Genomic DNA, 17,758 nt, shown 5'->3' with positions numbered 1-17,758 from the left:
AACAATGAAGAAGATCAGAACGTGTTTTCGGTTTCATGTAACACAATTAACGTCCACAAAAACAATCCGTCAGTTGCATCAGCAAGCCCGGTGATAGAGAAGTAACAGTCGGTCAGGAACTATCTTGAAAACTGCTTTTATTACTGTGGAACTTAAGGCAAAAGATTCGAGTATGTGAGCTTATGGGCCTTATTTTAACTGAATTAAAATTGATTTTACCGGGATAAGGTGGCCCAAATTGGGCAAGTACTCGGGAAATAAAAGACTAGTGATACCTGTTGCAGCAGCAAGGAAGTTATTAGGGAAACGTGACAAATGTTTTTTATCCTTTTTTGCACTTCAGCAAGTGCAGTAGAAACAATGAAGAAGATCAGAACGTGTTTTTGGTTTCATGTAACACAATTAACGTCCACAAAAACAATCCGTCAGTCGCATCAGCAAGCCCGGTGATAGAGACGTGACAGTCGGTCAGGAACTATCTTGAAAACTGCTTTTATTACTGTGAAACTTTAGGCAAAAGATTCGAGTATGTGAGTTAATGGGCCTTATTTTAACTGAATTAGAATTGATTTTACCGGGATAAGGTGGCCCAAATTGGGCAAGTACTCGGGAAATAAAAGACTAGTGACACCTGTTGCAGCAGCAAGGAAGTTATTAGGGAAACATGAGAAATGTTTTCTATCCTTATTTGCACTTCAGCAATTGCAGTACAAACAACTGTTAATTGCTTTTTAAAACAGGGAAATACAAAGAAGGGGTCAAAGGCTTTATAAAGCGGTCGTGTCTAGATCTCCCATTCATTTATCGCAGAGGAACAATATCGCATCATGTCACCTATTCCCTTGATCAAGATCATTCTGCTGCTCGCCTTCATGGTCGGATGCTGTTTGACCGGCTTGGTAAAAGAAGACCAGAGTAAGTACCAATCTTATAGTCTATGCAAAAGCAGTGACGCAGCGAGTAAAATCAACATGGTCAAGAAACTCTTGCTGTTAACATGTATCACCGCTTGAAAACGTACCTTTGATGAACACTTTTGTCCTATCTCAAAGATGGTAAAGGTCGTCTCTGACCATACCTTTACACCACATCAAAGATTATGGATGGTGATGGCCGTCTTTGATTTCTGCCAAAATTCGTGACACGGGCATCAAATATTTTTGATTAAGGCTTAAAAGTTGCTCGTTACAACTGCGAGTCATTCAGAAATGGGTGGTACTCCTGGATTTTCTACCCTGAAGGCTCAGATTATTCCTTCAGGGATTTCCTTCATGAACTAGCGAAGGTGTTTGAAAAATGTTCGGTTTCTGTCGTTTGAGAAAAGGTGAGATATAACTGAAGTAGACCAGTTGCGAGTTCAGAAGGACCGGAACAGTAGCGCAATTAAGCGGCCTTGAGACGCGAAAGTTGTGAGCGTATGTGTGGATAAACGTAAGACCAACCTTTCAAAGTTTTAGGAGTTTAAGTTTTCGCTGAATCCTTTTTACTTTTGTTGGTATTTATTAAAACAGAACGTTTCAAGAGCTTCAAAAAGACATCTTGAACGATGGGTGTTAATCGCTAGATTAACACCCATCTTAGATCTCTTTTTGTCGAGCGGCAAATTTGACCACCAAGTAGTTTATGGGTAGTCGTGACTTTCGATGCGTGATTGTTCGGGACTGTCAAAGGTAAAGATACCCACGAGACATTTCCGTTAAACATCTGTTCGGGAGAGTCAAACCGTGGGAGATTTTCGGATCCTACGTTGACGAAAAGCTATTGATTTCTTTACTGAATCATTCATCACCTAAAAGATTCGCAACCGTGGAAATATTAATCCCTAACGTTTCCGATAGAGTAAGGTTCATTATTTTTTGGCACTCAAAAAAGTCAGCTAGTATTTTCGGGAAGCAAGTTCATGAATTGTAAATTTCAGTCAGCAATTTCTGAAAGGAAGATTTTATTCCCTAAAATTTTCGGCCACTTGAATTTTCAACTAAGAAATCCGAACAGGTCAAATTCTTCTGAGCTAACCAAAACATCTCTTAAACAGTATTTATACATTGTAAGGAACTTAGAGATGTCTCTCTAAAGCTTTTACATGAATTTGCTCTTTGGGTGCCCTTAAATTGTTGTTGCAAGCTTGAAGATCATTCGAATAGGAACTCTTTAACAGAAAACTTAAAACTATGATTGTGTCCTTTGAAAGGAGACAGTCTAGTCAAACGAGTCTTTAATTTCTGTTTACTGCAAGCTTAAGTCAAAGTTCTTTCAATGCGCCAATTGTGAATATTGATGCAAATTCTTCACCGAACGTATAGTTTCGGTGAAATATCTGTTCGGAAGGCCTTAGTCATCTCAGAATCTCGGATTAAACTATGTGAAAAAAAACTAGAGTTTTCTTCGGTTAAATGCTACGTTGAACTTTAGTAACTTGGAGAAACTTTAGTCCCTTTTGTTTTCGGAAAGCTAAATACGTTGAGATTTTCTACGAAGAAAGATCAACTGGCATTTTCGGAGCGGCATAATCAGCTCGTGATTTCGGCGTAAGAGTTTCCAATTCCTAAAATTTTCTGCCTTTTGTGTATTCAGCTAAGAAAGCCAAACAAAGCAGGCCACTTATGGTCCGCGTAAATACGGTCATTGAAGGATCTGAGAACGCAATAAATAGCTCTTAAACCCTTTCAAAAAAGTTTCCTTGTTGGGTGCCCCTGGTATTGGAGCAGGTTAGCTCATTGATGCTCAAAGCTATGGCTATTTCGGCAAACTCAAAGAATCGTGAGTTTGACTATGAGTCATTTCAGCATTTTAAGAGTATTCTAGTTCCGCCAACAATTTCAAATCTTGCAGTCTTGTAATCATATAATGAAATCTGAGTCTTGTAATCATGAAATGGTGCCATTCAAGGTATTTGTTGCAACTGATGCGCTGTGATTCAACACTGCTTTCCACACCACTAGGCAATGAGGCAGAGAAGAGGGTAAAAACAATTAATCAGGTCCAGCATAATAATCATGTTTAGTGTGTTATTTTCATCGTTAATTCGGCAGGTTTTCCCTTAAAGCGAGTGAAGAGACATTTGTTGCAGTTCGGAAGCATGATAAGCTGTGCGACAGGCCGCAGTAGATGGGACTACAACGGATATGGCTGTTGGTGTGGACGTGGTGGAAGCGGAACGCCAGTCGACGGAACAGACAGGTATTTAACAGAAGCGTCCATTCGTCAAGTTCCTTCTTTTTCACCGCTCCTAGGCAAACCTAGCCAGTTATACACGAGCCGGTGTAATTGGGGTTGATTATTATTATTATCATCATCACCACCACCACCACCATCATCATCATCATCATTATTAGTTACTAGATACATGTAAAATTCAAGTTTGTATGAAAGAGAACTCATTATTACTATTATTATTATTATTATTATTATTATTGTAAGTCACTGAGATTTAAAGAATAAAAATTATCATCATTACACTGTATTAAAAGTATTAGTATTATTATTAGTCTTATTATTATTATTATTATTATTATTATTATTATTATGACCATGACCATGACCATGACCATGACTATGACTATGACTATGACTATGACTATGACTATGACTATGACTATGACTATGACTATGACTTTGACTAAGGCTATGACTACTTCTATTTCTATTACTGTTACTGTTACTGTTACGGTTACTGTTATTGTTAATGTTATTATTATTACTATCATTATCATTATCATTATCATTATCATTATTATTATTATTATTATTATTATTATTATTACTCGGCCACTTCAGTTAAACTTTTACACAGAAAGTTCCATATTAAGTTAACGTACTATTGCCCTGTACATTGGCGGAAGCTCTCATCACGGCGCCAACCCTGCTCCCCAACTGATAGTTGACAAGATTAAGGGAAGGACCTCGTGAAGACAATTTTTCCGACCACAACAATTTGAGGACTTTGTTGGATCTCATGATCTGTTAGCCAGAGCCAGTAAAGCTCAAAATCAGATCAAACCAAAATTTGTTTCAGACGTAATTGTTAAAAAACGGAACCTAACTCGAAAGCGACAGTTTGCAACTTTCATAGATAGCATTCCTCAGGTTTTAGAACTCTTGTGTGCATGGGACTGAAGCGAAAGACTTACCATTGAAGCGATTTTTTTTTTTATTCCATGAGGCGACTCGGGAAGAACGTTGCGTTTGATCACATTGTTGTCATCGTTCCGAGGAACTTCTTCTTCTTTCCTTACTGTTTGTGTTATTAATATTCTAGATGCTGTAAGACTCATGACGAGTGCTATGATCAAGCCTTGAGAAATAACTGTGACCCGTATTGGGATTGGTATGACCGATCTGGATGCACTGGTTGTGGTGAGGATTTTTTTAGTTGCATGGACTACCAAGTGGCATGAAATTTCGCGGGATCTAATTTTCGAGAATTTCGAGGTTTTTTCTACGATCCGCAAAAATTACATCCCATAAAAATAAATCCCCGCGAAAAAAATTTCGAGAAAATTAACTCCAATTACCAGGATTCCGCGCCAACGCTTGTCGAAGACGTGAAATAATGTTGATTAAAGAACAGACCACGAAATAACAGCTGTTTAACTTTGTCTGTTCTACGATACGATCGAAACACTCCTTTCAGATATTAAATTCACAGAAAGGGAATCGGCGCTAAGACAAAAACATGAAAGCCGGAAAGAACTCTTGCCTTTTGTAACACAATATCAACCATCAGTGCCCAACCTCAAAAATGTTTTAATGGAAAAATGGCACTTGATACAAAATCAGCCTTCTCTACGGCAAATTTTCAAAGAGCCACCACTAATATCGTATAAAAGAGGTAAATCCCTAAAAGACATACTCGTAAGAGCAAAACTATAAAGGGGTCATATATTACATGGTACAAAAGTTTCCATTGTTAGAAGTTGTGCAGGCCTGTCACTCCTTGCTAATTCCTACTAGAGTATTTCACTTATTTTGCCCGGTCTAGGACGACATACGAAGTTGCAATCGAGGACTGACGACATTAGCTTATTAGGAAAACAAATGAAACATCACATTCCCTTGTTTTTATATGAAAGTAACCAGACAGAAAATTGCCGAAGATTCGTTATAATTTTTTCTCTTGCCGTAAAGGTCTGAAATTCCAAATTCGCGAAAATTTTCTGTTACATCATGATCTAAATAATAGCAGGAACTTTAATGGGCGATTAGTCCCGGTGGAACCCCACGCAGGAAGCCGGCCCGTGGGCATTTTCCGTCTATTACATTCGCTTCGAAGGTTTTCAAATTGTTTAATTTTTGAATTTTCAACACAAGCCCATAGGACGGTTTAGTTTACTGAGGGGTGGGGGGTGGGGGTGAGGGGGGAGAGGGAACATCACGAGCGTTGAAGGCACTAGATTCTAGAGGGGTCCGAGGCGTGCTTCCTAGGAATTTTTTTGAAATATATTGTCTCTGAAATAGCATTTCCAGCCATCTGAGACTATTTTCCGGCAATTTTTAACCGACCCCGGGGACACGAGTTAGTTTAATTATTCTTTATTGTTTATTTATACACGACCCCACAAGCTGCAAGCTTAATTACTTATCGTGTTTAAATAAAGGTTACTTACTTACTTACTTACTTACTTACTTACTCACTTACTTACTTACTTACTAAAACCATTGATCGGATATTTTGCTTCAACGTTGTAGAGGGGGGCGTAAGGGTTTGCGATGATGCGGTTTTGCGTTATTTTTGGTGCGGTTTTGCGGTAATTTTCGTTTTAACTCGCGGTGTTGCGGTTTCAAAACACTAAGCGGTTTGCGGTTATTACAACCTTCAAGTCGCGGTTTTCGGTGAAAAAAAAATGTCTGCGGTGATAACACTCTTTAGAACGGTCGGCAGGCGGTCGGCATCCGGTTGTTTTGCAAGCGCGCCTCTGAGCGCGAGCCAAGTGTTTTGTTTTACAACGCATCAGGGTTCATTATATCAGCTTACAATTTAACTCTGTGGTTTGCAATTACGGCCTTTCCCAGTTAATACTTAATGTGATTAACCGTTTTGGTCGTTTTGGCCAACGATGCGTCGACTTCTTGAAATTCCATGCCAGATGTTAGCTCGTACAGCCGTACAGCCTCGTGTTCTCGTTGCTTTGATTATTCAATGCGCGACAATGGCAACTGAGGTCGCCGACTTCGCAACTGAAAGCGAAGAGGACGTAGTAATTAATTACGTGGCAATCTTCTATGAAGAAGGAAAAGAAGGGGAGAATGTCAGAAAAAAGAACAAGTTTCGTTATAAGGTAAACAATCGTCTTCTCCACTGAACGTGAACTCTTTACAAGACAAGAAGGTCACAATTCCAGAAGAAACATTTATTCCGCGTTCCACAACTAGCACAGGGTCGTCCAAGGTAATCAGGCACCCAATGCAAGACGTACAGGATCAGTGACAGAGTTTTTCAAAGTCAAGGGAGATATCAGTACTCGTTCAAGTACATGGCCCACATACTTGGCATTTGGTTAGTAGTAAACAGAGTATAATAGTGTAGTACAATATACCGTTAGCGTTATGATGGTATGTTTAATATTAACGTACAATGTTATCAGAATATATCACAAGTCTTGCTGACGTCAGCTTTCATATTGTGGCCTCTATATACGTGCGGTTTCGGTATTCGGGAAAAAATCCGACGCGGTTTGCGGTTTTTTGGCGTATTTTTGCGCGGTTTTGCGGTTTTCGGACCTCCCCTTACGCCCCCCTCGTTGTACTCTTCTGATTGAACAGGTTTGTACAAATTGATATGCAACTTGTCAGTGTTGTATGATGGATAAATTAAACTATTATATAGACCCCACGGACAATAACATTTCTTTACCTAATTCGGATGTTTGAGTTGACTTCGATGGAAAAGACAACTTTATGGGTAAATCGTTTGCAGCAAATTTCCAAACAACTGCTGTCTTTTTCCCGCTGTCCAAGAAACTCGTTGGCTGCAGTCACTAGGTCAGTCTTGTCAGTCCTGACCCTGTGGACATGAAGCATCATGAGATGGTTCAGCCCTGCGTGTCCAGTTGTTGCACGAAAAAATGTCCTCACATGCTTCAAAGCGGAAAATGGCCGTTCACTCGCGGCATTTTTTGCTGCTATTGCTAACAGTAACTTGCCCAGCAAGGCAATTCTCGGACAAGCAATTTGTTGGAATCATCAATTGACTGAAAATATGATATCAGGCTATCAATGCTGAATCTTGATGAGTCATAACCCATGAAGGGTTTGATAACCATTTGATTTTTCGATTTTTCTCGAGACCAGAATAACGTTTACCGTTAATTCGTAACTCGCTCTGCATTTATCACTATCGTTAATTTAGAACACAAACTGTGTGCAAAGACTCCTGAGATCCCAGAAATTGTCGGGGGAAAAGAATCTTGACTGCAGTTTAAATTGTAAACGGAACAGTTGGCTTCTGTGGCTCGAATCAAGCAGACCTTAAATTAATCTCTCAACATAACATACTAAAATATTAAAGTTTTATTTATCCCCCATAGCCGAAAGCATCAACCCCGGGAAAATCGTAGAACAGCAATAATGATGTTCAGTATAAACTTTTACGACAGATCCTTTTTTCTTCTTGATATGTTAGGTTCAAATAACGACCGTTGTGAGAAGCTCATTTGTGAGTGCGACGGAGCTGCTGCTCGCTGTTTTGCCCGCTCCAATTATGACCCCAATTACAAAGATTACCGAAAGCACCACCATTGTTGAGCATGTCAATGGAACTGGCTTCAGTGACAGTCTGCACACATGAAACGCCGAGGGGTCAGATGAGCGTTATCACCATAATCATCGTCATTATTTTTATCAATATTTTATCAGTGTTTTTTCTCCTCTATATTTTTGTCTAGTAAATCTGCTGTGAGCAATCCCTTGTGTTTTAATGGCGTTCACAGCACAATTTTAGCACTAAAACTGTGGTCCCCAAAATATAACAGGACACTCGCTGCGTAGAATTATTTTCAGGCCTGTTTCCTGGACGCAATTCCTAGAGGTAAACGCGTATGTTGTATTTCCTAAACGAAAATCACGTTTAAGTTATTGCATGATGTTGGCATACTACTCTAGTCCACGCTAACAATATATACAGTTATAATTGTTGTAGTTTTTTACTCCCTGACGAAGTCTGCGTTTATAGTCAGACGAAACGCGTAGGAGACAATAAAAGTTGTAATACCATAACTCAAGTTTGCACGGTCCTGCTCAATAGTTTCGCTTTTATTAAATTGTTCAGTTTTAAGAACTGTGTTTTTACAGTCTTTCTTGTATTGGTATTTTTCGTCGCGGAGTAACAGTACCATCAAACCCCATTTCAATGTAAACAGTGCTGGGACCAGAGATACACTTCATAGTGGTGGGGTTACAGCACAAACAGAAATGAACGAGGATTTCAATACTGCCTGTTTGAATCATGTTCAGGATTAGAAAAGTTCCAGCCCCTTGTAAAGTCGACAAGCTCACGACGTATTCACCGATGATACGCAAGTGCGGACAAGGGGTCCAAAGTTCCCGCCTTCCCTACCGCTCACTCCCGGCTCCCTCACCGTTTACTCCCGTTGAATTGCCGATACCGTTTACTCGCCCTTGCCGTAAAATTTAGTGCCCTTTCCCGAACCGTTTACTCCCACTTCCCGAACCATTTACTCTCGGCTCCCTTACTGTTTACTCCTCCTTCCCGTACCGTTTACTCACGCTTTCCGTGCCATTTATTCCCGGCTCCCTTACTGTTTACTCACCCTTCCCGTACCGTTTACTCCCGCTTCCCCTACCATTTATTCCCGGTTCCCTTACTGTTTACTCCCCCTTCCCGTAACGTTTTCTTCCGCTCCCCGTACCGTTTACTCCTGCTTCCCCTACCATTTACTCCTGGCTCCCTTCCTGTTTACTCCCCCTTCCCGTAACGTTTTCTTCCGCTTCCCGTACCGTTTACTCTAGCTTCCCCTACCATTTACTCCCGGCTCCCTTCCTGTTTACTCCCCCTTCCCGTAACGTTTTCTTCCGCTTCCCGCACCGTTTACTCTAGCTTCCCCTACCATTTACTCCCGGCTCCCTTCCTGTTTACTCCCCCTTCCCGTAACGTTTTCTTCCGCTTCCCGTACCGTTTACTCTCGCTTCCCCTACCATTTACTCCCGGCTCCCCTACTGTTTACTCCACCTTCCCGTACCGTTTATTCCTACTTCCAGTACCGTTTACTCCTTCTTCCCGTACCGTTTACTCCCGCTTTCCATACCGTTTACTCCCGGTTCCCGTACCATTTAGAAAGCACGACCCCAATCAAAAGTCCGGTCAGTACCCATTCCCCCAAACCGGAATAGGTGTAACTAAAAGAGACGCTATGAAAGTGCTATGAAAGCCCAATCACTGCCCAGCAAGATCCAACTATCATCTAAACATAAAAAGGTTGCCATAGCAATGCAATGTACAATGTTCTTATCAGATTTATTCCATACTTTAGCTTTAGCTTATTAAAACTGAACAGTGACCTCACTAAACCTCATTTTGCTAATAACAGATAACAGTTGGGACTTCCAGGGTAGCTTGCTCAAGATTCTCTTATACTTCTGATGGTCTTTCCTTAGCATGCTAATTTTTTCCATCACATCAAGTCACAATTGTAAGAAATAAGAAATTGGAAAATGATTCCAGATTATTACCTAAGAAAAATTGGAGTTTTGAACTTTTTATGATGTAATTATGACGTAAAATACATAGACGGTCTGCCCTTGTTTTACAAAGATATTCTTACTTTTTTCAACGAATTATAAAATCTCTACAGCTACGACGGAACGCAAGATACGGTCCTATTTAATAACAAAGAAATTTTCGTTGGAGGAAAACCAGTTTTTATCAAAGAATGGTTTGACAGTGACATTTTGTCTATACGAGACCTGCTGAATAGTAATGGTCAGCTACTGTCTTTCCACGAAAGACTGACTGCAATACGAATTCTATTCCTTCACCGCATTGAGGGCTTACATGAGATAGCATTGCGCGAGCGCGAACTCTGTGTGTTGCCGCCTTTTCTAGCGAACAGAAGTTTTTTATGTCTAGTGAACATTTTCAGCAATAATTTGCTCTAAAGCACGATAGAATGTCACCGATACCAGTCAGAGGAAGGAAACACTTGGACAAAAAAGAAAAGCAGCGATAGCTCTCCAAGTAAAAGTGTCCGAGGACATTGAAGTCAAATGTTGTGCATTATTTTGCAAGAAATATGCAATTAAGGCTCTCCAATGACTGCATAGGTACCATGCACTTCAGTTGTACAATCTCAGAGCAGTGATTGGCCTTTTTAGGGATTAAACATCATTGTACATCGGCCAAAATACAAATAGTCCTAAAATGAAGTAGAGCCTAGAAAGTAAATTTAACAGCCTGCAATGATTACAGAATGATTGGGGTTTTTGTTGTTTGACTCAAGCAGCACATACTTAGCATAAGCGTTTGCTGACATGGATAATACAAATCTGGAATGATATTCCCACAACTCCGGTTACCTTAGTTTGTACTATCTAGTGAAACCACAACTTGTATGTCTCTTGTATGGTTTGTATGTCAATTAGACCCGATAAATTGTAGCCATTTTACCGTTCTGCAAACAGAATAAAAGTGGAGTGGAAATAAATAAATTTAAAAAAATTAACTATTCAAAACATAGTAATGGAGGGAGACTATTAACTATGTTCAAAATTACTATCAGTTAAGGTGTATCAAATTACTGTAACCAACATAAAGGCCAATACACACGAGGGGTTTTGCTCCAGGGGCACGCTCCCGGAGCAAAGCTCCTCCATGTCTATCAACAATTTCATGGGTTTAATTCATTCTCGGGAGCAGAATTTCCACTCTGCAAAACGCTCCACAACATTAAACCAGTTAAATATTTGGGAGCAAGATCCCGGGGCAAATTAAACAAACTTGAAAATGCTCCCTCCTGTGTACCATAATATGGAGAAAGTTCCCACACTATGCTCCCCCGTGTGTACTAGTCGTGCAAATGGACCATATAGCAAATAGAGCATACCCTGTATCGGCCTTAATAGCCACACAATTTGTCATAAACTATGACTAGATTCTAACCCGGGACCTAGAGAAATTTGATTACCCATAATATTTTGAACTTTAACACTCAACACTCAAGCACATGTATATGGGAGTAGACTCTTTTTTCCTTAATTTATGTTCTGAAGATACTGTACAATCGAATATTCTTTGATAGCCTGTGTAATTTAGTAATGAACAAAGACGTTCAGATTTCACTTCCACTTTGCTGGCAATCGAATTGAAAATGGTCAGTGTAAAACGCAGACTGTAGACTGGGGTAAAATGAAGGCTGCAAACTACAGACTACATAAGTATATATCGCGTTATTTCCATTATCGGGCGCTGACCATAAACATTATTATTCAGGCTAATTTGTAGTCTGCACTCCGGTTAGCCTGAATAGCGCTCCAGTTAAACTAAACATCAATCCGGTTAGCCTGGATATCACTCAGGTTAGCCTAATTAAAGCTCCAGTTAGCCTGTTTACGGTTAGCTCTCAATGGTGGAAATGGTAACACCATTCAGTTAAAAAGTCCATAGTCTGCGGCCTGCATTTTAGTACCCCTGTAGTCTGCGGTCCGCAATCTGCGTTTTACACTGACCGAATCAAAAATCTAGTGTAAATTAAGCTTACTTACACTGTAAAGCAGTAGTCAACCCAATAAGATAGAAGCCTACCGCTATCAACAATGAAAAATGAAAAACAAAAATATCAGATTGCTCGCTTCTTAAATCTTTTCAAGAAGGTACCTATTGGCGGCCTTCTTGTGTCAACATTTAATGGCTTTGTTCTGCTTTGCTGCCCCTTTCGTGTACACGTTGCTTATGTACAAAAAGATCTGACATGTTTCTAATTTAGCACGGATTTGGCCAGTAGTTATTAGAGAGAAAAAATCACTTGAGACCAGAAAAAGGTGAAATGCGACGTCTCGGCTCAAATTGGCCACAAGATGGCGCATCAATGTCCTGTTCCAAGCGCTCCTTGGTCCATCTCGAGTTGGGAGAATCCGCTAAGCGATGTGAGTGCTGGCGCAGGGCTAAGAACATGCTTGCTAAACCTGCTAAACCTGGAAAGCGATTGACTTACGTCGACCATCACTCAATCCACGAAAGAAAACAGAAAAAAAAGGCGTGGAGGGGGAGAGGGTGGCCTGTCTGGTTCCCCTATGAAATCTGCCCAGGAATTAAGGCTCAATTTTCATTTTCATTATCACACATTCATAAAGCTCTGCTGATCACAGCAGTCTTATAGAAAAAACTGCAATGTAATCCAATGCGGATGCGGCACAATTTTGGGCCGAAACTACAAAATCGTCAAAACTTTGCCTTACATGTTGGATTATTTTCATAATTATACATTGTAGTCACCATCTCCCATTGGCTAAAAGCCTACAGTTAATTCTGGGAAACAGCGCAACCTACAGATTATTCACTAATCTGCTAACAGATCAGTGAATAATCTGTAGGTTGCGCGCGCAATGCATGAATTCCAAGAGCAATGTCAAGTTCACGGACAGCGAAGTAAGAACATGGCTTGTCGAAAATAAACTGTGTTCGGTGCAATAATGCGTTTTTCGTTATTTTCTTTAAAACAATGTATTTAATAAAACAATTATTAGATTCGGTTTTGTGATATCCGAAATAATCATGGTCTCGGTTAATGTTATCAGCCGAAGCCGAAGGGTGAGGCTGATAACACTTACCTCGACTTTGATTATCCCGGATATCACAAAAACCTCATCCAATAATTGTTTATTATTAACAACATCCAAATAAATATTGCTTCGCTGATGACACTCAACTCTACTTGTCTTTTAAGTCCAACAGTCCGACGGATCAGGCAGAGGCGGTGTGCGCCACGGAAAGATGCATTAGTGGCTTAAGAAAATGGATGTACCAGGACAAACCAAAAATTAATGATGATAAGACTGGATTTCTTATTATCGGATCTAGACAACAACTGTTGAAAATTAATCCTTGTACAGTCCGTGTTGGCACAACAGACATTAAGCACGTGTCTGAAGTGCGCAGTCTTGGCTCCTGGTTTGGCTCTAACTTCTCCAAGTCTACCCATATTTCCAAGTCTTGTAACGCGGCACTTTTCTGGCTCCATGATATTAAGCAAAGAAGTAAATTTTTAGCTAGATATAAGTTAGAAATGGTTCAGCATGCTTTCGTCACAAGCAAAATTGACTATTGCAATAGAATTCTTTATAGACTTTCAGATTGTGAAATAACTAAACTGCAGAGAGTAGAGAACGCAGCAGCTAGGTTAATAACTTCGAGCGCAAATATGACCATATTACGCCCGTTTTGCAAGAATTACACTGTGGTTGCCAGTTAGGTATAGAATACATTTTGAAATTTTACTTTTAACTTTTAAAGCACTAAATGCTATGACACCAGCTTATATTAGCGATTCAATTAATGTTAGAAAGCACGCACGCTACTCATTGCGCTCTAATTCAGGTACTATTCTACTATATCCAGCAGGGAAAACGAAAAAATTTTTTGGTGATAGATCTTTCATCGTAGCTGGGCCTACAGTGTGGAACGCGCTCCCAGCAAGCCTGCGCAATATTGTCCTATTTTAACTTTTAAGAAAACACATCTTTTCGAGTTAGCTTTTAGCCTTCAGCGTTTAGATTGCTTAATTATTGTTAAATTTAGTTTATGTGCATATTAAATTAAGTATATTTTAATATTGTAATGCGCTTTTGATCTTTTTATGTTAAAAAGCGCAATATAAATCAATAAATTATTAAAGTATTATTATTATTATTATTATTATTATTATTAAACAACTGTGTCGAAGCTCCGCTTTTACGCTTGGCTAAATCTACATCTTATGTCTTAACCGGCTTGGACTTAAAAGCAAACTTATCCCCCCACCTTGGTACAAGGGTGGGTGAATGTATTATATCGACCTATGTTTGTGTTCAATGCCAAGAAAACATACCTTGAAGAACAATACACAACAAGATGTAATGTGCAGCACGCGTGAAGCTTGGTCTTGCCGTGTTGCATACGTGGCTGGTTCAAGTTCCTTCGTAACCAACTCACTGCTTTCAATCAGACGGTTTCCACGATTACTTAATTAAGAGTATACACTAACCCTAACCCTAACCCTAGCGTTTCTTTATAATGAGAGATATAAAAATTATTTGCCGTTTAATAGATAATCCTAACCTTGCGCCGAAAAATAAGATTCTTTATTTGTGACGTCATAGACGTCACATGACATCATTAAGAGCACTTTGTGTGATCTGTCATGTTGGATTTCACTATTTTGTGAGGTTTGACTGGACAGAAACTGATGAATTTAAAATGATATTGGAAAGTAAAGCATTTCTCTATTACTATGAGCACAGGGTTTTTGCTAAATAAACTAAATCACGAGGCGAGTTTGTCACGAGAATTTAGTATGTCTTAAGCCTTGGACGTATATTAAGCAAACTCATACCCCCACCGTGGTACTAGGGAGGGTCAATGGAACTCCTATGTTTTCAGTGTTATTAGAAATATGAAAATCATTTTCCGTTCCAGTAATTGACCCTAAGCTTGGCCTACGAAATGGACATTTTCGTTATTTCATCTTCTGGACATCATTAAGTTCACTTTCTTCCATTCGACATGTTGGATTTCATTATTTTTTTAAAGTCTTTCGCGACATATTTACACTTTTTTGTTACCACAAAATGCACCAAATCACTATTCTCCTTGTTTTAATAACTACCTTTGTGCAAGGTATGTGGGAGGCGTGGTGGCCTCATGGTTAGTACGTTCGTCTCCGGATAGAGCTCTCCGGGTTCGAGCCCTGGTTGTATTGTGTTAACGAAGCGACAGCTGTCAATCACAAACTGGACTTCAGCTAAGCTTTCAGTTTCGAGTAGTTTGAGCGGCTTTTGAGAGCAGAACGGTGCCTTCAAAGTTCGCTTTTTAGTTAATTTTAAATACGAATCTTAAGGCAGGTAAAGGTTTATAGTCCAGAGGAATCCGGCCGTATTGTAGACCATGAAAACATGCACTTTTCCAGTGGAAATTGCGAAACGAGGAGCTCAAAGCTTGCGGATGAAAATGCGAAATGCCGAGTTGAATTTGAAAGCAGCTACAGTTATTTGCGGCTTGTAGCCGCATGCAGCAGGATTCACAAACTAGCGTAAAAGTTAGAAAGACTAAACTGCTCCCACTGGTTCTACTCTGAGCACAGAAGAGAATATCGGAGCAAGCTTTGAACTGACCACTCGTCGGTTCACTTCACTGAGATGACCGGAGAACGAGCATTACTAAACTGCATGTAAGTGTTGTTTGAGCAATTGAGCATTTTTACAAAAATAAAGCTTCTTATCATAAACAGAGACAGTTCATTTGTTGTTTTCTGTCGTTGTCAGTTCTACTTCTTTAGTATAATTTCTACCTTCGTAACAAATATAATGTCTCTTATCGAAGCACTGTTTAGGTTGAGAATTTGTTCATTTCGCTACATGTGTTGTCGGCGGGAATCTGGCAAAACTTGTTATTTTAGTACAGTTTTAACACTACTGTCGCTAACAATGGTCTCTGTGACCCACATTTACTGCAGACAAATAGCTCGTTTCCATTGCGTTTGCCTAAGTCACAGGGGATGTTTAATTTAGGTCAAATTTGTCAAAATTCCGAAGCAAAAACTCGAAAGCCAAATTACCATCATCAACCCGTGCTCTGTTCTCTAATAAAGCACGCTGTTTCAGCCAATCAGAGCGCGCGTTAGATGGAGCCTTTCACTGGCTGAGATATCAATAACACGAATATTTTTTCACTCAACATATACATGGAAATTTGCAAGGAAAAACAAGACCAGAAGTTGGTCGTCATAGAAAGCTTTTTATTTTTTCCCCGGCAAAACTTTTTTAAACACTTATTTCGGTGCTCTCCACGGTCTGTGGCCATGGAGGACGAAGTCAGCTGGGCTTGACTGATCAGTTTGAGTTGTCAAAAAGCAGGGAAAAGATTTTTTTCTCTCAGAAATTTTTGAGTTTAAACTCAATGCATGCATGCATTACACGATAAATGAATATGATTTCCATAAGCTTAGCTTCTAAGCAATAGTTTTCATTTAGCAAAATACAGAGAAACACCGACTTCACAGCGTTCACCATATGTAAATAAATTCTGAATAAAAGTACACCGTTAAAGGACAAAATTTGACACTGAAAAATTGCTAAATCTAGAGTAAGACATAATATGACTGTGATGCAACAAAACTAAAGCAAATTCCCTTGGCTATTGTGACATGTGCCGCGAATATTCAGTAATATTTAGTGCATACTTACATCTTGACTAAGGACCTTCATTCCTCTACACTTGGCTCCGTCGGCGGCCTGGACAAAAATCTTCCCAGGGGACCGTGGAGCAAAGTACCTGGCTTGTCGAGAACTGTGCGCTCCCTTCCCCTGGTTAGGGTCAATTTGTCAGCCCGCCATTCCGCTTGGGTTACGAATGTGTCCATGGTTGGTCCCGGCAGCATGATCACTGATTCCGGATGGTTAGCGTTCTTCGATTCAAAGCTTTGTATCGTGCGCTGTGGAGATGAATTTGGCTTGGAATTTAACTGAAAGGGAGCGCTTAACCCTGTACTATGATTCTGCGGAGAAATTGGGGCGGCCGGCGGGATTTCAGTGTTTTTTTTTTTTTCGCTTCGAGCGGGGGTCAGTCCAGAATCGAGTGTGTAGCCTTTACTCTTCCTTAGTAGAGGAAAACCAAAAAGCGATAACTCGCTTAAAAGGCTTCGGATCGAGCTGAGAAGCGAGATGACAATAAAAAAGACAACAAGGCATTGAGGTGAGCCATTTTTGTTGCAAAAATACTAAAATTTCGGCTGTAATGTCGATAACCGTTTTTCCCCTTACAAACCTTTATAAATTCAAACCGAAGGTCACGTTTCGCGTAACCAAACTCGGTCGTTATGTAATAGTAGATGTCGGCGGTAACTGTGTCACGTTTCGCGCGCTGAACGTTCGCATAAATATTAAAAAATAATAATAACTCCTCGCATTGTGAGCTTGGGCCGCCTGTGTCAAGCCCAGCTGACTTCGTCCTCCACAGACCGTGGAAAGCACCGAAATAAGTGTTTAAAACTTCCTTAATCTTAATCTCAAGCGTAACCGGAGTCGGCGTAAAAGTTTTGTCGTGAAAAAAAAATAAAAAGCTTTATATGACGACCAACTTCTGGTCTTGGTTTTTCTTGCAAATTTCCATGTATATGTTGAATGAAAAGATATTCGTGTTACTAATATCTCAGCCAGTAAAAGGCAAAACTGTTAATTACATTTGTTATCGCTAGAGTTCCGAGTTCTCTAGTTCCCGCCTAGAGCTGCCATAGATCGGAAACCGAGGTTTGTGGTTTACCGGTACAATAGACCATAGGTTTAGCAACTCTAATGACCAATCTGAGCGTGCGTAGTATCTCAGTAATCTTATAAAACTCGATAGAAGCTGCACGGAGAACATGTTTTATGTTTCTTTTAGAAAACACCGTGACGAATAAAGGAAAACTACTTGTTAACTTTGATTACTAAAAAGTAAATTCTCTTTGCTCGCGCCATCATTATGTCAACAGCTCGTGCTAGTTCTGTGTTTCTATCGAGTATTATATAACATCCCTGGTTATTCTGGCATTTTGATTGGTTCACGCCTTTGATC

General features: G+C 39.9%; 1 protein-coding gene and 1 long non-coding RNA gene across 2 annotated transcripts; one reads left to right on the top strand and one right to left on the bottom strand.

Annotated features, from left to right (window-relative positions):
- Positions 1–749: 749 nt before the first annotated feature.
- LOC110059929 (basic phospholipase A2 taipoxin alpha chain-like) lies at positions 750–8,275 on the top strand. The gene is made up of 4 exons (XM_089282853.1): positions 750–915; positions 3,033–3,180; positions 4,259–4,356; positions 7,622–8,275. The coding sequence occupies exons 1-4, from the start codon at positions 828–830 to the stop codon at positions 7,741–7,743; spliced, it is 456 nt and encodes a 151-aa protein (XP_089138979.1). The 5' UTR covers positions 750–827; the 3' UTR covers positions 7,744–8,275.
- Positions 8,276–9,453: 1,178 nt separating this feature from the next.
- On the bottom strand, positions 9,454–17,312 carry LOC149117190 (uncharacterized). Its single transcript, XR_016205581.1, has 2 exons — positions 16,390–17,312; positions 9,454–10,625 (listed from the first exon to the last, which is right to left on the bottom strand). It is a non-coding gene; the product is annotated as an uncharacterized LOC149117190 (long non-coding RNA).
- Positions 17,313–17,758: the final 446 nt, after the last annotated feature.

Source organism: Orbicella faveolata, unplaced genomic scaffold, assembly GCF_042242905.1.
Source record: "Orbicella faveolata isolate gen_17 unplaced genomic scaffold, um_ofav_v1 contig_12, whole genome shotgun sequence".
Taxonomy (NCBI): domain Eukaryota; kingdom Metazoa; phylum Cnidaria; class Anthozoa; order Scleractinia; family Merulinidae; genus Orbicella; species Orbicella faveolata.
Note: the sequence above shows the minus strand (reverse complement) of the source record. Positions and strands in the feature narration are given on the sequence as shown.